This window comes from Neopsephotus bourkii, unplaced genomic scaffold (assembly GCF_033783945.1).
Source record: "Neopsephotus bourkii isolate Nb327-2 ecotype Australia unplaced genomic scaffold, CSIRO-AGI_Nbou_v1 NB_1655, whole genome shotgun sequence".
NCBI classification, from domain to species: Eukaryota; Metazoa; Chordata; class Aves; order Psittaciformes; family Psittacidae; genus Neopsephotus; species Neopsephotus bourkii.
Genome location: NW_026902129.1, coordinates 5046291 through 5068585, shown reverse-complemented (window position 1 = coordinate 5068585; position 22295 = coordinate 5046291). Strand labels below are relative to the sequence as shown.

Below are 22295 nucleotides of genomic sequence, written 5' to 3'. Positions count from 1 at the left end.
GTTCAACAGAAAACTGAATAACCAATGTCTTCCTGCCAAAGGAAGATGAAATGGTTTAGTGAGTTCTTGATGTTTTTGTTGGTATTTTTTAAGCGGCCTGCCAACAAACCAGCATTCTCTAGCACTCAGAGTTTTTGGAACATTAATATTTAGTGGACTTTTTCACACCCTTAAGCACCCTGAGCAGTTTTTCAAGAAGCTTACTTGTAATAGTGGGACAGGTTGTATTATATTACACATACTCAATTCCTTATTACCGAGTTAACAATATACCCTGGGGGTTGTGAGGAATGAGAATAAAATGTGCTTTTGGATTCTAAGAGTTTGGACTTGCTAACTTGCTACCAATAAATCCTGAGAGGTTAAGGCCATGGCATGATTTGAAAATTCCTTTTGAACTGTACCAGATACAGGGAAAGTTCAGCACTCTGCTCTGTCTCCATTATAAAGAACACAGCTGGTGAACATTTTGGGGGTCATAATGTTTTACGCTTTCTAGATGCAATATATAAAAGTGAGCATGTCTCATATATATTTTTAAGCATGTCTTTGAGTATTTCAGGCATCTCCAACTAAAAATACCAACCAAGTTTCTTTCTGTAATTGCAACTAATTTCTAATTGCACAGTCTATCATAAATGAACAACAACGCTCTGTTGCATGACTCGGTGGAGGTAACACTGAAACACACAGACTACATTTCTCTGTAGGAAGTTTTCAAAGTATTGGTAGAAGCACTGCTCAAGTTCTGAATGAAACTGTATCTTCACTGTAGTCAGGCATGTAGTGACAAGACAAGGGGCAATGGCTTTAATCTAACATGGGAGATTTAGATTAAACATTGTGTAGAAGTTCTTCCCTGTGAGGGTGCTGAGGCGCTGGCACAGGTTGTCCAGAGAAGCTGGGGCTGCCCCATCCCTGGCAGTGTTCAGAGCCAGGTTGGACGGGGCTTGGAGCAACCTGCTTTAGTGGAAGGTGTCCCTGCCTGTGCCAGGGGGTTGGAACCAGATGAGGTTTAAGGTCCCTTCTGACCCAAACCAGGCTGTGATTCCATGATTCTATGATACATGCTTCACAGGCCACAGTGAAGGCAAAAAATGAAGAACTGTGCCAGGTCTAGTTCTGTACCTTTGGAATATGCTTCAATACATGAAGCTCATCCCCCTGGGACCATATACTCTTGTGCAGCATGCAGCAAAGCTTGATCACACGGCAAATTTAATCAAATATGTCACTTGTTGCTAACACTACAGAAACCAGCCTAACACTCCTAAAGGTGCCTCAGCACCACATTCTTTCCCAGATTCAGTACAGTAAATGGTATCATCCTTGTTTTGGGAATTATAGATCCTAGAGATACGGGATCTGCTGTTACTGTTTTGACAGGTAATTATCTAAGTACCAACACCAGAATATTAAAAATGTTACATTCTTCAGGTAGAAATTGTGTGCTAGTGCTGTAGTAAATTTGATCTGACTTAGCAGTTGGTTTTAATGCATGTGCTAAGTGCATAAAAAGAGCTGTTAAAACATTACAAAAGGTTAATCAATGAAACCCTCATTTTATGAGGACACGTATTATGTTGTTCCACTATTTTAAATCCGCAAAAAGAAGAAAAAAAGTTGGTTTTTTCATTTTAAAAGAATGCACCCTTCAAACGTTGCAGATACATGTATTTCCTGGAAAAGGCATAAGGGAAAACATGCCTCTAAACATGCTATTCTTAAGTAAGAACATATTCTTACTTACATTAGTAAGCAAATATTCTATACATCTCTTAGTAAGAAAATATTCTATACATCTCTTAAAGGAGACATATAGAATTTTCAGTATTTGTCCTCAGTGAAACAGTTCAATAAGATCCTGCTTAGTGTTAGCATAAACTATGTATTTCATAGTGCTGCTTCACAGGAAGGGAACTGAGTTGGGTTTTTTCCCTCTATCAAATACATAAACTTAATAAGCAAGCTTTTTAAAGACAACATCATCTGCCATTCAGCTTAACAGAAACCAAACGGCTTTAGTTGCTCTGTTTCACCTCAGTGCTCATGTGCTGCTGCTTCAGCAGCACTTGAAAATTAAATGAAGCAATGTGCAAAAATGCCTGAAGGTATTCACCATCTTTTTCAAGACCAAAGTAAAGGGAGAGCTAGCAACGGACAACTAGAAAATGCTTTTTTTCCTGAGTCTATTTTTGCAGCTAAGGGTAGCCACTTCTGTGGACTAAGCTGAAAAAAACCTAGACAATTCAAGACTGTACCTGATGCCATTTCAAGGAAGCACTTTGATAGAAATTGCTTTTAGTTCTGTCAATGTCAGTAGAAAATGACCAAACTGCCAAAATACACATCACAGTTGTGCATGACTGTGAGAGCCAAGAAAACAAGAAAGGCAAAGCTGACTCAGAAGAGCTACAGTGGCCATGTAAAAAAACAGAATCCATCCTTTGGGCTAGATGCCATTCTGTGTCACTGGTGCAAACCTGGAGGTCAGCAGAAGCACTATGAATTTACAATGGCGTGACTGAAAACAGAATCTTTCCTCTAGCACATAAGTTTTATCCAGCATAAAATATGTATGGATGCTTGACAACTTTTCCTTTCATTATACACAAAAGTGACTCTCTCTTCTCTCTAAAATAACACTGTCAAACCAAGAGGGACTGCCAGAAACCTGTCACAGATAATAATCTATTTGCCCAGGTTCCTGAATAGCAATGAAAAAGAAGATATTGAGTGTCAGTTCCCAGCACATAAATTAAAGTTCCATGCCTGTAATTAGGTCGTGTTCCCCCTTACCCCCTGCAAAAGAATCGTGTTTGATATTACAATGACTTTTAATTATTTTCCTGTAAGTAAGTGGCTAGAGGTATTGTGGGACACCTACCCAAGGATTAGTGATTAAAAAAGATTAAAAAAGATGAAAAAAAAGATTAAAAGCTGCAAAACTCCTTGCAAACTCAAAAGAGTTTCAAGGACATCTGCACTAGAAAGAGTATTTCTGGTTTTCCTCCAAGTGCCAATGCTGCAAATGCCTACTTTAAAGGAAAAGAAAAACTCCTTTTTTGCCTTGCATTTGGAGAGGATGAAAAGGTGAAAAGATAGCACTGGCTGTTTTAATCTACATAGTTGATAGCTTCCTCCCACAGTGGTTCTGCACAGTGTTATGTGGCCCACTGCTTGAAGGTCCTGTGCCCTTTTTATGAAATGCAATTATGCCGTACATGTAGGCAACAGTAACTCACAAATGAAGGTCCGAGACCTCTGGTCTCAGAGAGTCCCTAAACATGATTTTTAAGTGTATGGAAAACAAATATAGTATGTTCTAAGTGGAGACCCTCTCTGCTGTTGTTTCTTGTTTCTGGAACAATATGAGAACAATTAAATCTGCTACAAGGTGAACTAAAGAGTTAACATAGCACTAAGTTGAATTAGAATTTTCAAGGAATAATAACATCTATGCAAAAGTTTACAGGAACCATCTCATTCTGTCATTAACAGACAAACAGCTTTTATAGAATTCCTACGTTTAAGCCACTGGTGCTGGATTGGCATTCATGCTGCTGCTGAAAGCACTGGCTGACCCAATTGTGAGGTTGTCACCTTTACAGAAGAGGAGGCAGGGACAGCAAACTAGTATATTGTGGGAAAGAACGTAATGTTTCTGATATCCAGTCTTTCAGATATTAGAAAACATTTCCTTCTCCATTTACATTATATGAGTGCTCAATGGTGTCCTGGATACTGCTGTCAGGATGTGCATAAACACAACAAATGTAACTACAGCTTCTGTCTCTATTTTATCTTATTATTTCTTTATTACTAATCTAGAAAGAAAATACTGGAAAAAAAAACATTTACCTCAATGAGCACAGGTAAGTCCTGAAAAGCCTCCTGCATACGTTTAGAAGGCCTGTCAGAAAGAACAGTCTGGTTTCTTGATTCTCAGGTTCCTCCATGCCCAGTACAACCAACAAAGACTTGTATTACTTTCAGTGAAGTACCCACAAATGGTACTGTGTTTTAGAATGCATACCCAATGCTTGGTAGGCACCTCTCCAGTGAAGATCAGTGAGTGATGAAGCAGAATTCACAAAACCCCTGAACTAAAGTAATCAGTTTTCTTAGATAAAAAAGTTTGCAATCAGGGACTCTGTTCCTTGCTCTGACTGGTCTGAGAGTCTATTGTACCAAGATTTAAAAACAGACTAGGAGAAAAACATGTACAAGAAAGAATAACAACTACAAGGATGCTAGAGAGGGACCCTTCATTAGGGACTGTAGTGGCAGGACAAGGGGTAACGGGTTAAAACTTAAACAGGGGAAGTTTAGATTGGATATAAGGAAGAAATTATTTACTGTTAGAGTGCTGAAGCACTGGGATGGGTTACCCAGGGAGGTTGTGAATTCTCCATCAGTCGCCGTGTTCAAGGCCAGGTTGGACAGGGCCTTGGCTGCCATGGTTTAGTGTGAGGTGTCCCTGCCCATGGCAGGGGGTTGGAACTGGATGATCTTAAGGTCCTTTCCAACCCTAACTATTCTATGATTCTACTCCAAGCATGTCTGTTTCTCAGTTCTGTGGAATTCAAAAGTACAAATATCTATTCATGTAACTGCATTCACTGCTTAAAGTCATTAGCCAAAAATAAACACAAAAAGACACAAAACTGGCTATCTGTGAAGAAAATAGTTCTCTAGTATTCGTACTCTTCTGATGCTAAGTCATCATCATGCAGTCTTTTGTGGACAGAATCTGTGTCTCTCATCTTGATCATGCTGACAAGTGCATCACAGGTATCTGCCTCCATTTACTAACATTCAGTTATAAAGCAGTATCAGTAATATGGAAAAGACCTGGTGGGAAATGTTATCTCCCCACCAGAAGTGCACTTTTGCTGTGTGTATAAAGACTCCTTAGTTAAATCTTCATTTAGCAACAGAGGCAAAAAATACTTCTCAGTTCCCACATAAAACACCCCTGGGAATTGTCACTGGAAGAATACCACTTCAGATCTGTCACACAGCGACATTTTATTACCTGAGGGATGTTATCTTAACCCGGGGTCTAAAATATAAATGAACTGCTATTCAGATGGCTTGAGATCTAGCAGAAAGACACAAGGGTGGAAAGCTTTCCAGAGAGATTCCATGGGTAGAGGTCTGTTTTATTTAATACAGATAAATATGACAAAAATATATTCATATCCCAACTTTTAATAAGTTTATGGTTGACTGGAGGAGCTAAAGACATCCTTGACAGCAACTAATACACAGAACAAGATGGTAACTAGGAGAGTTGGAAGAAGAAAAAAAGGGGCTCCAAGCAGATAAATTCAATTTAATGGCAGAAGATATTGGACACTGAAAGCTTCTCTGTTAAGATACTATGGGCCAAAGAGATGATGTCCTTTCTCAGCAACTTATCATTTGTACTGTGGAATAAAACCCAAAGGATCTTCATAGAGCCTCTAGTATTTAAGTTGAGCAGAGAATGTTTAGATATGAAAGGTCAGACCTGTCTATGAAAAGACAAGTGAGAAAGTAAATAAAGGATAAATCAGGAGATTATTTCACAATATGCCAGCATCAAAACTTTGCCTTTTCTCAAGAGGCAGAGAAGTTCTCTTCTGCATTGAAACAGGGATTTGAGGTTTACTGATTACAAACAATGGAAAGCCACTACATGATTCCTCAGGAGTGCTATTTTGAGTATTATGTCTAAGCAACACTCTTCACGTTTGTTAATGGGTTACCAACTCTTCTGCATGCTGAAAGCTTCAGAAAAGGCTGGTTTCATTAAGATGGAATTTGGGTTAAGCTGCTGAACCAGGTAGGTATAATTAAGTGGAAGAAATGACGTCAAACGGAACACGGCTGTGGCTTAACCCTGGACTCAACAGCATTTGCATGTGGCTTTGGGAAGAGATTCAGAAGAGTTTTTCTGGCAGAGAAGTGTGGGAGGATGACATTTTCCAGTTGCTGATTTCTTCTGTGCTCAAGAAAGAAGACATCAGATTGTAAAAAATCATAAAATAATTCAACATCCTCATCAATTTGTTCTCCTAACTGAAAGATCACAAATTCTGAGTAGGTTCTTAAAGTAAACAGGTATCACATACCAAAATTACATCACTTTTAAAACTGTATCAGAATATCAGAATCCTTTGGTATTCAAACTGTGTGGGAAATCTGCTTTTAAGAAGTTATTAAAGAAAGCAAGAACACTTCTGTCTTCTATCTTCTGAGCCTAGCACTGCTTCCATCAATCCTTGGGTAAAGCCAGCAATATTCAGGAAGTTTTCCTGAATCCCGTGATGCCAAAAGCAGAATTTCATCCAAACTATATGAAGCAGTAAAGACAAATTTCTTGACTCTTTGCTGAGAGTCTCTCCTGTTATTTATCCCTTTGCTGGGACATACACAACTAAAAAGATATTAATCCCAGCTTACTCTGCAGAGAAAAAGTCAGTAAGATGTTTAACCCTTAATTTATATGCAAGCTTTTGAGGATTTCACCTGTGTAATTCTGCACAGTCAGTAGCTTATTTCTTCTAATTAAATCTTTATTTCAGCTCTCAGTGGGACTGATTTTCCTCTTACTAACAGCAAATTTATTAATATAACTCTTATCAATCAAATGGTGGTAATGTCCAAAAAAGATAAAGATAAGAAAAAGCAAAATCCAGGCCATTGAGACTTCATGATAGTCTCAATGATCTCTTCATAGCTCAACATGCTCACAGGACACTTACCAGAATGCTGGACAGGGAAGAGAAGGGAAGGCATTTTTTCTTGTTTTAAGACCTGTTATGAAGGAATGACTGGCAAGATGATGAAAAAACTAAAAACTCTGCTCAGTAAGCAAAACCAAGCAGTATGTATAACCACAAGGACTAATCATCTTTGTCCCTTTCATATGTACTACTATTTGAAAGCTAAACTGCATATTAAGGTAAAATATTCTGTTACGGTCAAAATTGTGTTATGGGCAAAAGAGTGTACACCTTATGGACATGGTGAAAAAAGTATTACTGATTTAACATTTCTTTATTGCCCCCACCATTCACCAAGCTGAAGCCCAGGACAGGTCAGAGTCTAGTTGTTTGACCACTGTTAAACAAGGTACAGCCACATGAAGTAAAACCTGAGATTCTGCTTTACCAGGTCAGCACAAAAGTCTGTTGCATTTTACTACATTTTGCATTCACGCTTTCTATTTGATCACATTACTGAATCCCTTCATTCACTATATACAGTATATAAACCAGAAAAAGTAGAATTAATTGGCATAAAAAATAAAGTATAAACCTATTTCTGATTCTCAGAAGTAGCTCTCACTTTTTAATAGTCAATTGATTCTGCTTGCTGATTATTTGATGTTGCCTACAAACCTTTTTATAATGTTCTGTAAACTCTTCACCTTCTGATTCTATAGGTAAGCAGTAAACACAGGTGTGTGTACTCTATGGGATGAGAAGTGCAGCTCCTTTAACTGTACCTCCTATGCATTATTTCGTTCTTATTTTTGTAAAGTGTCATCAAAATATTTCAACCTGAATTTGCCTTTCTCTCTTTAAACTAAATGCTCAAGTGAATAGGTATGAAAGTTACATCAAGGCAACAAGAAAATCTTCACATACTGTCTGATCCCTCCCAGGCATCACAAAGCACTTCATGAAGTAGTTCACTCAGTCAAGATGCTCATGGTGCCCAGCTCCAGTGAGAAAGGTGGGAATTTAACTATATTCGATATATTGGAAGGCTAGACTTGCCCATTTATTTGAACTCATGCTAAAATAGAGCTCCCTAGTCAGTGCATGCAGTTTGCATGTGCTTAAAGAATATTATGACACTGAAAGCCAGATAAAGCAGAACTGTGCTCCACACTAGTATATTTGGTACATGCAGGAACAAACTGCCACCTGCACGTCAGTACACAGTTCTGTCACAGAATTCCTGCTGGTCAGTTCAGCTACTCTTTTTAGAGCCAGCATTAGACTATGCCCCATAATGAACTGCTGATGTCCCCATGTTAACATGGAAAGCTGGCACTAAAAGCTGCTCCTGAAAGTAAGGTAGTAAATTACAAGAGGCATATAAAATAAGGACTAAGAGAAATTAGCTTCCTCCAGGGAAACTACACAATTACAGGTGTCAGGCAAAAGTACAGCAAAGCTCTGAAATACAGAACACACCTGCACCTAGGTTGTGGATTTAGTTAGCCTAATTCTTGCTGACAAAAAGGGGGTGTACCTCCCATTGGACAGTGTCGTGGTTTTAACCCAACCAGACAGCTTGTCACCCACTCCCCCCCCCTCCGTTTCTTGCCCTCCCCTTACTCCTGGAGGGACAGAGAGGAGAATCAGAAAGAATGCAACTCCCACGGGTTGAGATAAGAACAGTTTAGTAACTAAGGTATAACACAAATCACTACTGCTACCACCAATAATAGTAATGATAAAGGAAATAACAAGGAAAGAGAATACAACACTCCATCACCAGGCGACCCATAACCGCCCCCCCCAGCCCGACCAAGCACCGACCGATACCTCCTCCAACCCTGCAGTCCACCTCACCCTTCCGGTCACTCCCAGTTACATCCAGGGCATGACGTGCTGTGGTATGGAATACCTCTTGGTCAGTTTGGTCAGGTCCTGACTCTGCTTCCTCCCAGCTCCCCTCCTCCCTGGCAGAGCATGAGGCCCACAAAGTCCTCGGCCAAACCAAAACATCATTGTTTTTCAGCTCTGTTCCCAGCTGAAAGTCAAAACACAGCACTGCACCAGCTACCAAGAAGGAGAAAAATGACTGCTACTGCTGAACCCAGGACAGACAGAACTCTGATTATTCATACCCTACACATGCAATTACATAGAAGGCTGTGCATTTGACTAGACAAAATTCTGCTTTGACAGCTGTTAAAAATAATGAGAAAGTGCGCATCTTATATCTACAGGACTACAACACACAGAAATCTCTGTGCCAAAGGCAGACCACTGTGACTTCTACATAAACCCAGCAGGTTTATATGCTGACATCTTAATTCCCTGCACAAGAAGGGAACAAGAAGGTCGCTGTGATATTTGCTGTACAAGAGCAGTGTTCTTTCTGCAGCCTTTCCTGGCAGATGCCAGTTTGCTTTCCTGCATTTGCACACATAATTCATTTCACAGGCACTGAAATGCCTGTTGCAACCAAGTCTGAAACTAAATATGAAAGTATAAAAATAAATCAATACCTTCCCAGGATAGCTATGCAAAAATTAAAACTCCACGTATTGAAAATTAAACAATAAACGCATTTTTACTGTGGTATAAATTGTAATAACAAAGGAAACTGCTAACTCTTTAAAATACTCAAACTGTTGTATGTAGACAGTGGGTTTTATGGAGATTAATAACAGCATCATGGCTATAAAAATGAGTGGCTGCATTTGATTCTTGGGCTATTACATAAACTGATCATACGGACTGAAAAGATTTACTCCAAAGAACATTCAGTTCAGAATATTTCAGAAGAAAGTCAGAATATGAAAACCCTGGTTCTACACCACAGTAGTTGTAGAGGTTTTGTGGATGAAGGTCTAAGGGAAAGCAGAAGAGCAAATCAGAAGTGCTCATATGTGTTTTCTTATCAGAATGTAAATGTAATGGAATGTCAGAATGGTTTTATATCAAGACATACACAGGGCAAAATTGGTGGCAAGTTGTTGAAAGGCAGGAGGAAGCTCATGAAGAAGTACTGTGCATAGCCACTTCTCCCTGTAAACTGGGATTTGTACTAGGTACAGCTAAGGAAGAAAGAAGTAAGGTTGATAATTTCAAGTGTTTCCTAATTATGATGCACTAGCACCTTAACAAAACATTCCTGTTCAAGATCCTCCTGTAGTACCAATACATTACTTCAATCTTTTATGACAGTATTTATATAAGAGGCAATGAAATGCTAAGTTGCAATCTATGGTGTTGTCTTCTTATGCTAAAACGAAATGTAATGATGGAAGGAGGTACATATTTCTCATAAAAAGATTTAAATTTTACGAAACAGGCAAACTCTGATTTTTAGTTGTTACTCATATTTTACTCAGTTCTATGGTTAAAATAACTATTTTAATTTCATGCCTATTCCCTTATTTTCATTTCACCCTATTTCATTAACAGGGCGAAAAGAGAAAACTAAAAAATGTCCACGTGCCAAATGAAATGTTACTTTCCTACATAATACATGTTTTCTCATTAAAAAAAGGCATTTCTTATTTTTTCTTACATTTCTTCAAATTCCTGTTTATATGACTATGTAGGCAATGTATTTTCAAATAGAAATCAAACAAGTAAGTAGTCATAAACCCTCTGTCATTCATTCAGAGCTAGACCAGTAGATCAATCCTCTTGAAAACTGAAGACTCCACTATGAAATTAAGAGAAAATAGTAACCACAGATGACTTCAGGCAAAAACAGGCTGAGAAATTAGGTTGCCATAACTGCTATTTGAAATAATCACTGGATTGGGGATTTTTATGTGGATCTAGACCCATTTGCAAGAAACCCTGTATCTTCCAACCATGATTAGGTTATAACTGTTTTGAAAAGCGTCGACTGACATGATGTAACTATGGCTAATCCAGAAATGCTTATAAGGAATTTAGACTGAAAGTATAATTTATCAATATAAAAGTATCAAGTAATATCAAAAGACAATCAACTGACACTAACACACACCCTTTCTTCCAGCAACAAACCTAACCCTGCACCTTATACCCAGTATTCCAAAACCTACTTAGGTGCTAAAAGATCTGGTACTCCAGTAGCATGACTCTAAAGCACACTTAGAGAATGTCACAGTACTTTTCATGCCAGCCTTGTGGTTAAAAAAAACATGGTTGGGGTTTGGGTTTTGTTTTTTTCTTTTTCCTCTTTAATGAGAGCTTCCTAATTATTAGGATGTAACAGGAACAGCCTAATTATTAGGCTACTCTCAACATGGAAATACCCTCCTCCTTTGAAACCAAACACTTCTGCAGAGAAGACTGCAAGACAGATGGAAGGAAGGAAAATAGCAGCAATGGTGCCTCAGAGATACAGGGCAATACCTTGTCTGGGTTTCACAACAGAATATCTGTGTCTTTGTTTAATCTAGCAACTGTTTCAATATTCTTCTACCTCTTACTCAATGAAACAGGATTTAATGTAGTTAAAGTCTGGTAAAACAACTGTTCCAATTTTAGGTCAACGATGCTTTTAATATCAAGAAAAAGGATACCAATTAAAATAAAACAACACTTACCTGATGAGATGTCTATTCGGTTCTTCTTCACTTGGGTGACATTGATATGGACGCTGACTTTGCCCTCATTTATGTCGATTTCAACGTTCCCCAGGTCATCTGCAAAGTTGCTGAAGACAAGAAGTCCATTGGGGTTCCAGGTTCGGAAAAGGAAACTGACTGAAAACAGGTCCTGGCTTGGACGACCAGGAACCTCAAGGTAACTGGTTGCATTGAAAAAGACAGGCACTGTATGTGGCTCCACACAAGAAAAACTTAAATTTCCCTAAGTAAAACACAAGAAAAGAAGCAAAAACATAAGCAAAATTCACTCCACTACATTCATAGCTACCTCTAGAAAAGTATTCTAGGTTTTATGAAGCCTTGACTACTGTGATTGATGAAAGTTGCATGTAAAAATGTGCTATTACTATTATTATTGTTGCTATTACAGCGTTGTTGCTGATGTTTCTGTTTTGCCTAAAAATCCCCCCCCCCCCCCATGTTTTGTTCTGAACAAGTACACAACAAGAGGCAGTCTTTGCCCTACACATTTAAAGTATAAGATAAAGATTAGGTAAAAGCAGTAAAAATCCAAATTCAAAGATGCAGAAATTAATCACAGAGAAACTCCAGCTTGTTTGTGGCCACCAAAGATGCCTACAACAGAGCAGTAATTCCTCCTTTTACAAAAATGAAATAAAGCTTTCTAAATACCATTATATCAATGTGCCAATCAATACAGTACATGAAGTTGTGAAAGGACATACCTCATGAAGAGGCAGCCTCTGTTGTGTTTTCTACTAGATAATACTAGATAAGCTAATACTTCATTTCATTAAATAAAAGGATTTGGAGTACACGATCATGATCAATGCCTGATGTCTGTAGTAACTCAGTTATTTTCTCTGTAAAAGAAACTGCAGTTTTCACACTAAAATTTTACTCTTTGGGACACTGACAAAAATCCAGTCAACTTTATTGATTGCAAGGTTTTAAAATAGCTTACGCATAAAGGCCAGCAGAACTAGTATCAACTAGATTACCAGCTTGCAGCCTCCAGCATCAGTTAAGAAACACTGATGTTTGCAATAATAGGGAACTAGAGATTTCTTCATACTGATCTAAAGGATTCACTCTTATCTTTATCATAAAACCTCAGCATTACAAACCACGTACTTTTCATACACCTGTGTTTCATGGGTAATAGAAAACAGCCAAGAATTTAGGAAAATAATCAGCTAAAACAAGTATTGGAAACTTTTAAATTACAGTGTGATGAGCAAAAGTACAACTATTGCCTCAGAAAAGGCAAAAGACCTCCACCTAACCCCTTTGTTGCAAAGGTGCTTGGCTATTCTGAGTGGGGTTTTTTGTTTAAAAATTGCCTAGAGATTGTAGTTTTCAGCCAACTAACCATTAAATCCAAACAGTTAACTCATTTTTTTGTCAAGTTTTAGTCTCAATATTTCCAAGTGCTACAGAATATTTTCGCTTAAACCACAGATTTTAAATACAGAAAAAAAATAAGCTGAAGAGTGATAAAATACCCTCTGCAACCCTTTGTTAACATTCTACAGTCACAACTACAGTCACGACTTCTGCTACACAGTCCTGTGGAGACGCAGAAGGCAACAGCAATTCATAAGAGCTGACATCTCACAGTTCAGTTAGATTCCAATTAAGTAATGCTCAGAAAGCATTTTATTAGACATTTTTAAGAGCTTCTTTTTCTGCCTTGTCACCGAGAGGAACTAACAATTTCCTCGTAACAAGGCGGCTTTCATATCTAAATGGCCGTCTCCTGTCATCCAGATGCTTTGGATACTTGCATGCATAACACCTATAAATGTTAATGGCACTAAATGTATTCAAATCCTTTTTCACACCATCACCAGCCTAACCACACAAAAGATTTCTTGAGGAAGTTAAGATATAATTCTAATTTCTTTTCTAGTTAGTATTTTCCCTACTGAGCTACTCATTAATCTGAACGGGATTATCAATTCCCTCCTTGACTGTGAAATACAGCCCATTTGCTCACTAGTTCAATGTCAAGAGTTAGAACTAATCTGCAGCTTGTCTCTATAAAGACATCCCCATTTTTCAAAAAGAAACAGATCCTTTTCTATAGATTCAAAATTTCTTGCTGAATAGTTCCCTGGGCAATGACATCTCATAGTCAAAAATATACTGTGCATTTATATTGAAACTACTGGTTTTAACAGAGAATTTTTCATACTACATTGGAAGGGAAATGGTAAAAAGACCTTAATTTGGGTCTCGTGAGTTTTGTATAATGATCTTTAATCTGTATTGAAAATTAGCTTCATGTTTACTTCTTATAAACCAATTTTGCTTACCCACAATCAGATATTACCCCTTGTGGAACTACTACCGGGTCTTAAATCCTTTCCCAATTAATAGAGCTACTGGCTGAATACATTGCTCCCAAATGAGAAATAATGAGTTTGTTAAGACTGCAATAACTGTTAAATAAGGTTCATACCTTACAGGCAATGTATGCTAATGTTTATCATGTTATTTCAGTACTTTTCTCAAAATACCTTATTATTCACCTTTAAGCTTAACACAATGTTCACTCAATATAAATAATTTAATGAAAAGAGTCATCTTAAGTTTGTATATGACTGAACTTAGTAATACAGGGCACAGGAGCTGCAGAACTGGGTGGAGCATAGACCTAGTGGACGTAAAGATGAGGGGTAGCAAATACGATTCTCTCCACCAGTTTTCAGTTACAGGCTTTAAAAATGTAGTCTGCTCTGTAGAAACTAAATCAAATCAGTATTCACACTGCTTGCTCTTAATATACCTCTGGATGGGTTTGATAAAGTGACTAGGTTCTTAAACTCTAATTTGTCTGGGCTACTTCTTGTTAGCTGCATATTCTAGCCTCTTCTCACTAGTGGTGTAAGGGTCAATATTCTTCAGTTATGCAAGATAATGAAATTCCCACAAGGCTCGTTATATTTTAGTAGAAAATACAGAAAAGATAGACTGGAAGATTGTTTAGAAGCACATTTCCTGTTTCTGTCTTAGTCCTGAGTCAAGCTGTATACAACAGTGAGCACCTACTGTGCTAGTCACTGCCAACTCTTGTTTGCAGCTTGGTTCAGAAGAAAAGTAGACCCTCCTATTCTCTGTCTTGGCTGTTCTTTTCTCCCTGACTCTCCCTTTTGAGCATCTTTATAATTTGTGTCATTTATCTTCTATGAAAACAAATCAGGCTCCACTAATAAGAACAATAACTGCTTATGACCATTCATCTGACTCATTCACCCCAGTAAGCTGTTGCCATCTTATCAGTTACAAAGGATTGCAGATTTTTCCGCCTTAATTTTACCCTCTAAAAGAAATACACTATTAAAGTCAGTGATGGACTTTCTTTAAGTTTAAAGTACTTTAAATTGTCTTTACATCCTTACTCTTCAGTAAAGAGACAGCTGGTGGTGCTTTTTTTGCTCATATACCTATGTATATGAGACCTAAAAAAATCAAGATTATCATCTTATTATCATCTTTGATTCTCTGGGCCTCCTCATTCTGTAAAATTAACTTGTCAAGTCCCTTTCACTATGTGATTTCTGAAATTCAACTGCCTGTATCTAAGAATAGTTTTTCTTCTGCCACACATCTCTTTAACATCCTTCTTCCCTCTGTTTTTTCTCCACCTTATGATACTTCTTATCACCATACTGATTACTCTGCCTGCGTTCCACACCATTACATTTGTCTGGTTTGCCTCTTCATATAATACACCATTTAGGACAGGGTATACCTACTGTTGTGTTTGTACAGGATCTGCTATAATGGAGCTTTGAACTTTGCTGGATTGCTTAAGTGCCATCATCATAAACATGACTAACAACAACAATGCTCTCAATCGAGTCTATTTTTCATGGTAAATTGGACTGAAAACTGGGAGAAAAAAAAAAAACCTTTAGTAAGAAACATAAAAATCCATGTTGATTTAGTTAGATTAAAATTGATTTTGCTTTTGAAGAGCTGAAGCAATTTAAGTAAGTCTACTGAAAACAAAGCTCACTTCTATTTTTATAGCCATTTTTAGAACTGGAAATCAACAGCACCATCAAATTAAGCTAGCATGCCATAGCCTCCTGATGTAGCACTAACGCTACTGAAGCTTCTTATGTGGAGTTTACATTCATGTTACAGGTAACAACTTTAAAAACAAAACAAATATAGAAACAAGCAAATAAAAACCAGAGATTATCTGGCATAGAATTTTCAGTCCTGCTAGCTATGTCACACCTGTGAAAGGATAGGAACTGAACTACAGAAACCTCTTAAAAAACACTTCTGCTCAGAAAGAGGTTTAAAGAATATGTTCTACCAACTTGCAGTGGACTCGACTGTGTGATATGGAAAGATTGTTTCTGTACAAAGATGCTTGAAAATCTTGGTTACTTTACAAGCTTAAAATGCACTGCAGACAGGAAATCATAGGCAATTTGGGGAAAAAAAAAGTTAAGCCAAAGATTCTGGAGTTCATGCAACTGGCGCAAAAAGTTCTAGAAGTGGAGTCTTCCTCCATGGCACATGTACCATGCTCTTTGCCTGTGAGAACACTGGAGAAATTAGTGTACAGAAAAAGTTCTAACTGCCAGGCTATATTCTGAGTTTGTACAGGCAAACACCACATACTCAGAATTATCCTTCGTGTTACCTTGACCACCTAGCCATATTGTTCATATGTAAGAGTATGTATAGTAATACTTCAGTATTAATATACATAGTAATTATTCAGTATTACAATATGTATAGTAATGCTTCAGTATTACTAATCAAGGAGTAAGCAAGTAATAATCAATTCTTTGCACTTCATCATTGCCGCATATGTAGATCTTTACTCTTTACTACATAAAGAGAAAAGCAATAATGGAACCATACATATTGTTAGCAGCAGTTTGTGAATGCTGTAAACTTATATAGGAGAAAGTCCTGAACAACTTATTCAGACTGTCTCAAAATTCATGGCAATAATACATTCATTTCTTACCCACATTGCCTTTGTGCGCAGGCAAGCAATTTTAGGAACATTTAGAGCCTTAAAAATACAGTAATTAAAGTACATTCTTTCTTAATCGCTCTGCCCATAAAGTCACAAGTTTGAACATGAAAGCAACTATGAATGCTTAAGCAAGAGAAAAAGATAGAATAAAATGCTAATAAGCTCTGTAATGTTAATAAGCTAAATAATGATTTTCAAGTCTAATGTATTGAGGCTTTTCAGTTACCAGAAAGGCCTGGAGAACGATTTCTGCACTACAGCAATCCAACTAGCTCTGCAGGGATGGAAGATACCAGAGTTTAAAGCCACAAGAAAGCTGCAATTGATTTAGTAATAAAGCTTGTCTGTGTTGGTTTTGGACTACTATAATCTGGGAGGGAAGAAGTACTTACTGGTTCGGCTTATTTTCTTTCAAAAACTAATTATCTGATACTGAAAGTTAACTTTGGAAGGATGAAATGGGACCCCAGAAATAAAGTGTTCAGGCATCATAATAAAAAAGAAGTCACAAATGTACATACAGTAAGATCCTTGGGTATGTGATAAAATGTGGTTTGTGTTCTGTATCATTCCAGTATACCAGAAGGATACCAGCTACACAACTCACAAACCTTCCAGTCTCCTTTGATGGAGAAGCAGAATTGTAGATGACCATTAAATTATGCTCTTACCACATTAGAAGGTTCCAATTTCTTCCTTTTGGCAAGGTCAGTGATATTATTGCCATTGTAGTTGATGCTCTCCATGCAGCCTTTGAAATTTTTCCTACTGTTAGAACTTGGCTTCCCGGAAAATGGCATGCCTCCAAAGGTTATCTTTAAATGAAACAGAAAATGGCAGATAGTTACTGGAGGGCAAAGACTTTTACACAAATTTGCTGTAGATGTATTTTCTTTCTTTGAACACTCAAACACAGTGAATGAGAGAGCTAGCAGCACTGCTTGCAGAAAAGGGAAGTAACAAATAAGCACTGTAAAAGCAGGAAAAATAGCTGTAATGAATTTCTGATTGCAAACGTTTATGGTAGTAAATCCCAATTATTATTACAATTGTCCAAAGAGACATCACAGTTTTTCATATATCAACTGACCTTCTGATTGCTACTGAACAACATGCATTTGAAACAAAGAACTTAGAATAAATGTCCATTCCAGTATTATTCTGGACAAGAGTAAACAAGGAATTAGCTGGATAATCTGATTCAAATCATTCACTCAGTTCTAACTGTGTGCCAGAGCTCAGACTACAACACAGCAGCAGTGGGCTCCAATACCATTTGTTTCCTTTAAAGCTTATATATCTACTTCATCCAGCTGCATTTTACAGAATCATATAGTTAAAAATGCTATTCTGTGTTAGACAGAAGCACTTTCCACTACTGAGAACATGCTTTTATGATGTAGTTATAGTGAATGAGAAGTTACCACATAACTTTAGTAGGCCGAATGAGCTCCATGGAGATGAAGACAACCAATGCGAAGACTCAGCAATCACAGTCAAACAGGGACTGTTTTTCTCTTAATGCTGAATTTCATTACCCTAAAACACTGGGTTATCCAGAATCGCTACTGCTAAAGAATGGAGAAAACCAAGTGGTTTGCTAACTAAAAATGTTCATCTCATGAAGTCTCTCCCTGTCACTCCATAGAGACTACACAAGTCTCTACCACATTAGGGTCTTTTCTGAGATGTTTGGAAGTGAATAAACACTATGTGTTTTCATTAATGTTTTGCAGCCCAAATGAGAAGAATAAGGGACTCATGAAATTAATCCCTGCAATCTATGTTAGATAACTATGTCCAATAGATGATGGCATAAATAGCAATGACACCTAGTCTTCCTGTCCCAGAGATGCTCACAAAAATGTCTACTTATAATCTCCTCCTGAGGTTTGGCAGAGCCAAGCTTTTAAATATTATTCATTGTTAATTCCATTTGTTATTACTGAGAGCAGGAAAACGCAGCTCTAGGGACACATTTTCCACTTTAAAAGCATTAAGATATCACTTTCTATCCCAAAGAGGAGGTTTTGACTTGGCATATAAGAAGAGCTAAAGCTACAGCTGAAAACCTGAACCTTCATGAACAGCATACACCTGCCATGTGAAAGCATTTTGCTGCACGCATCCTCAGGTATTACAAAGGGAAATGACTTGACTTTAGAGAAGACACAGCACTTTACATGAACTGGAGAATGACTGTAACATTTTAATGGCTGTTAAACCATTAATGTTAATCTTTTTGTATGTTGTAGTCATATATTTGGACAGGACAAAATGGAAAGGTAAGCATTTTGAAGGAAAGGATTGAAACTGTAAAACCCACAAACCATGACATTAAGGACTCATGAGGATTTTCTTTTCTGATCTTGAAATGCAATCAGAACTGATGTTTATTCCTTTTTTGCGATTACTTAACATTTCTGAATGCAACCTGGAAGCTTTTTTTAATGAAAAATTATTTTTACTCTTTCAGATTTATCCACCATGATTATTTTACCACAAGGGCAACACACTGAAATGTCATCTGTGGTAAGTAACTCCAAAACAAGTGAGATAATTGAGAGGAAAGGAATGAGAACAGGTTAAGGCTCCTGCATTTGGATGAACCATAGAAACACGTATCCATACCCATTCAAGTAAGTTCCATTAAACGTAAGAGACTGAAATGTGTCTTTCAGAACTGCTAGTGAGGCCTCTAATGTCAGAGAAGACAGGAAGGTGATTCTCCTGGATCCTACTCTCACTAGGTGTAAATATACTGTATGCAGTGTATTAATCATGCAAACATGCTACATACATGTGTGTGTATACACATACACACATATATATTTGTATGTGTGTGCATGTGTGTGTATATATATGGCAGTATCTATATATTTAAATTGCCCAACCCTGGCTTGTAATATTCAGCCTAATTTTTCTGTAGTTCACTCCTTGAAAATCCGTAATAAAATCTATTTATGTAAGTTTTTGGAAGCCCAATTCAGATCTTCAGTGCTCAGTATGTAACAGAAGTACAGGCAAATTTGCTCATTATTTTCTCATTCTAATGCTACCAAAGAAGGCATTCATAAAGATTTGATGGGATATAAGTAAAATGATTCATTTATAATACTTTTTTTTTTAAACATTCACATTATATTCTTGATCAAAAGATCATGAAACTATCAATATGTAAGTCAATGTTGATGCCCTCTCACTGTTTAAAAAGTTGCAAGGACAGAAATACATGTATTTGGTTCATTAGAAACAGTAAAGAAAATCATTATACGAAGTATGTAATGCCAACATGCTGAAGTTTGAATAACAATTTAGAGGAACCAAACAAGTTCACAAAGCAGAAGCAGTGTGTAATCAAACACCAAATCCACGTCTAATTTCTACCAACACTTGTGTGCATTAATCTGACTGATTAAACAGAAGTTTTCATAGGACTTGCATCACTCTTTACTGCTTCTTTATTTAAAGAAGTTACTGATGGTATATTTGTGAAAAGGAAGTACCTACCTAGGAAAGATCAAGATCCATATTAGTAAAAAGGTTCTCACCCTCTTGCTTTGCTAAATAAAAATACTGATTGTCACCACAGAATGAGGTTTTTTTGATTCCAATGAAAAGCTATCACCTGAATGCAACAGCAGATTGTATGATGTTTCTTTAATTTAGTTCCCACTTATAGCAGCTGCTTTTACAGCTAAGCTTGCTGAGTAACATAGATCTCTCATTTTAAAACAAAAGACTGAGATGACTTTTCCACCAGATGGAATCTGGTAGGCTAATGAAGAGAAACTTCATTTATACTTAAAAGAGAACAGAGGTGAAAAGAATATTTCAGGAAATGTTAGGGAAAAATAATAAAAATAAATATACAAAAAAGGTCCCAAAACATTTTAAATTACATTAATTTTCTTTTCTTATTGGACTAATCCTTATAAAGCCAGTTGAATGAAAACAAACAAGTTTCAATGTCTACCTCATAATCCAGGTCCAAGTAATCAAATTCTCCATTGGTTCTGAAGTGCTGCATGTGTCTGTCAAGGGTGAGATTGATGTTTCTCCCATGGCGCTCTATGATGATGGAGTGCCAGTGGTGATCATCCAGGAGGCTGCCTGTCATCACGGACGTGTGGCCATAAATAGAGCCAAGCTGGTTGCTGCCTAACATGAGAACAGAAACAACAGCAATTCTCACCTCATACCAGTCAACCAAACATCTTCCTCTTGTTCTGTCAGTATTTCACCTGAATCATATCAGACACATAATAAGCTGGAGAAAGTCAGTCCACTATGAAGCTGAGATCTGTCCAGTGGAGAGCTGCTGCCATAAATACAAACAGCTAAACCAAACACAAGAGGTATTTGATCAGTGAGCTGTATAAACAGTTACCTGTAACAGTAGTTACATGGAGGTGAACCAGAGAAGCAGTACCAACTTTTCAGTCACAAAGATGTTTTCATCTAGGGAATTCTAGGGGATTTCTGCATTTTCACCCCTACACTACAGCAGTGAAAAGCTGTCACCTCTGGGCCAGATACTCAGATACCCCGGAACTGTACTGATCTATGACTTTTGAGAAGGACAGGGTGCCTGATAACAGACTTTGGTAACAGCCTTTTCAGCTTAAGTTCTACACTTTGTAGGCCCTGCTAGTATAGCTACACCAAGTGAGTGTATAGGAAAAGGCTTAGTGCAGACTGAGCTAACAGTAGCAAAAACTCTTTTCTGCTAACATAGCTTATTTCAGCCTTTCCTCCTGCAGCAACCTTCCTATTCTGGAAATCGGACTACTGGCAAGAATACAATTCTGGATTTCTCTGCTGTGTTTTCCAGGGGCTTTTGCCAGTGCAGCTATGCAAGTGAGAGATCACGCCTCTTTGCAATCTGACTGACATAGCTAAGCCAGCAAAGAGTGAGAGCATGCATCTCAGCTGAAGCAGCAAATGACTAATACAGCAGTAAGTTAAGAAAAAATTGCTGCATTGCCCAATAACTCAGTACAATCTTCCATGTTCTGAATACATGACGACCTAAGGCATTTCTGGAGCTGAGAATTTCTTGCCATCAAGCATGCCTGCAACTCAGACATTAAGATTTGTGCATGTTGCTAACACATTCTGGCAAATCATGCTTCCATGGCCTAAGCCATTACTCCCCTACAAAATGACCACACTGCCTTTTTGCTGAAGGCCACTGACCCTTCAGCAGTTGTTGGTTAAAAACTACATGAAGAAATCAAGCCATGCATAAGCCTTAAATTCTTCAATTCAAAGCCAAACCCAGGGCAAAGCGAAACCTAAATCCAACCCTGCCTCCCCATTTCTCCTCTGCCTCCATCCCCCGTGTTTAAAACTGTGCCTCTGGATTTCACCAGGCAAAATGAACACCTCTGTCCACTGACTGGTGCAAACACAATATACCCTCAGGAAGAGGAAAATTAACACCACAAACCATTACTTTTGTCTATTGAGTGTGTGACACAGGGCCCATTCTGATTTATCTGCCATGATTTAGGGTCATCCCCAACAAGCACATATATGTAAGTTGTAATAGCTTATATAGACAAACTGAAGATTATAGAGAAACTGGAAATGAATCGGTTAGTACTGCAAAAATAGCTAAATGCTATAGGAAGGTATGATTTCCTCGTCATCATCTGCTCACGTTGATCTTTCGAAAAAGAAAAGGAGAAAATGCTAGTGGAAGTAATTACTATTCAATGTAAATAACGAACAGAATAGTTTACTCTTCACAGTCTGTAAGAGAACAAAGGAAAGCTTCATGGAACCTTTTTCTAAAAGTATCTTTTTTTAAGTTAAAAAAAAAGCCCAAACCAAACTGAAACCAGATAAATGTGCGTTTCTTCATATAAATGTACAATAAATGTACTTTATAACTACAGTCACTCATGAGCATGTAGTCTTTCACTGGGAGGGAAAAAGGTGCTGGAACTAATGTATACAGGATTTCATTGT

The 22295-nt window shown here is 37.6% G+C and overlaps 1 protein-coding gene across 1 annotated transcript in view; it reads right to left on the bottom strand.

Moving 5' to 3' along the window:
- Positions 1-22295, bottom strand: part of CNTNAP2 (contactin associated protein 2) — a 1027100-nt gene that overhangs the window by 525512 nt on the left and 479293 nt on the right. Inside the window, exons 6-8 of the mRNA XM_061374850.1 lie at positions 20296-20480; positions 16991-17134; positions 11285-11549 (exon numbers count right to left, since the gene is read on the bottom strand). Of these exons, the coding sequence (XP_061230834.1) occupies positions 11285-11549; positions 16991-17134; positions 20296-20480 (594 nt within the window). The remainder of the gene's footprint in view (positions 1-11284; positions 11550-16990; positions 17135-20295; positions 20481-22295) is intronic.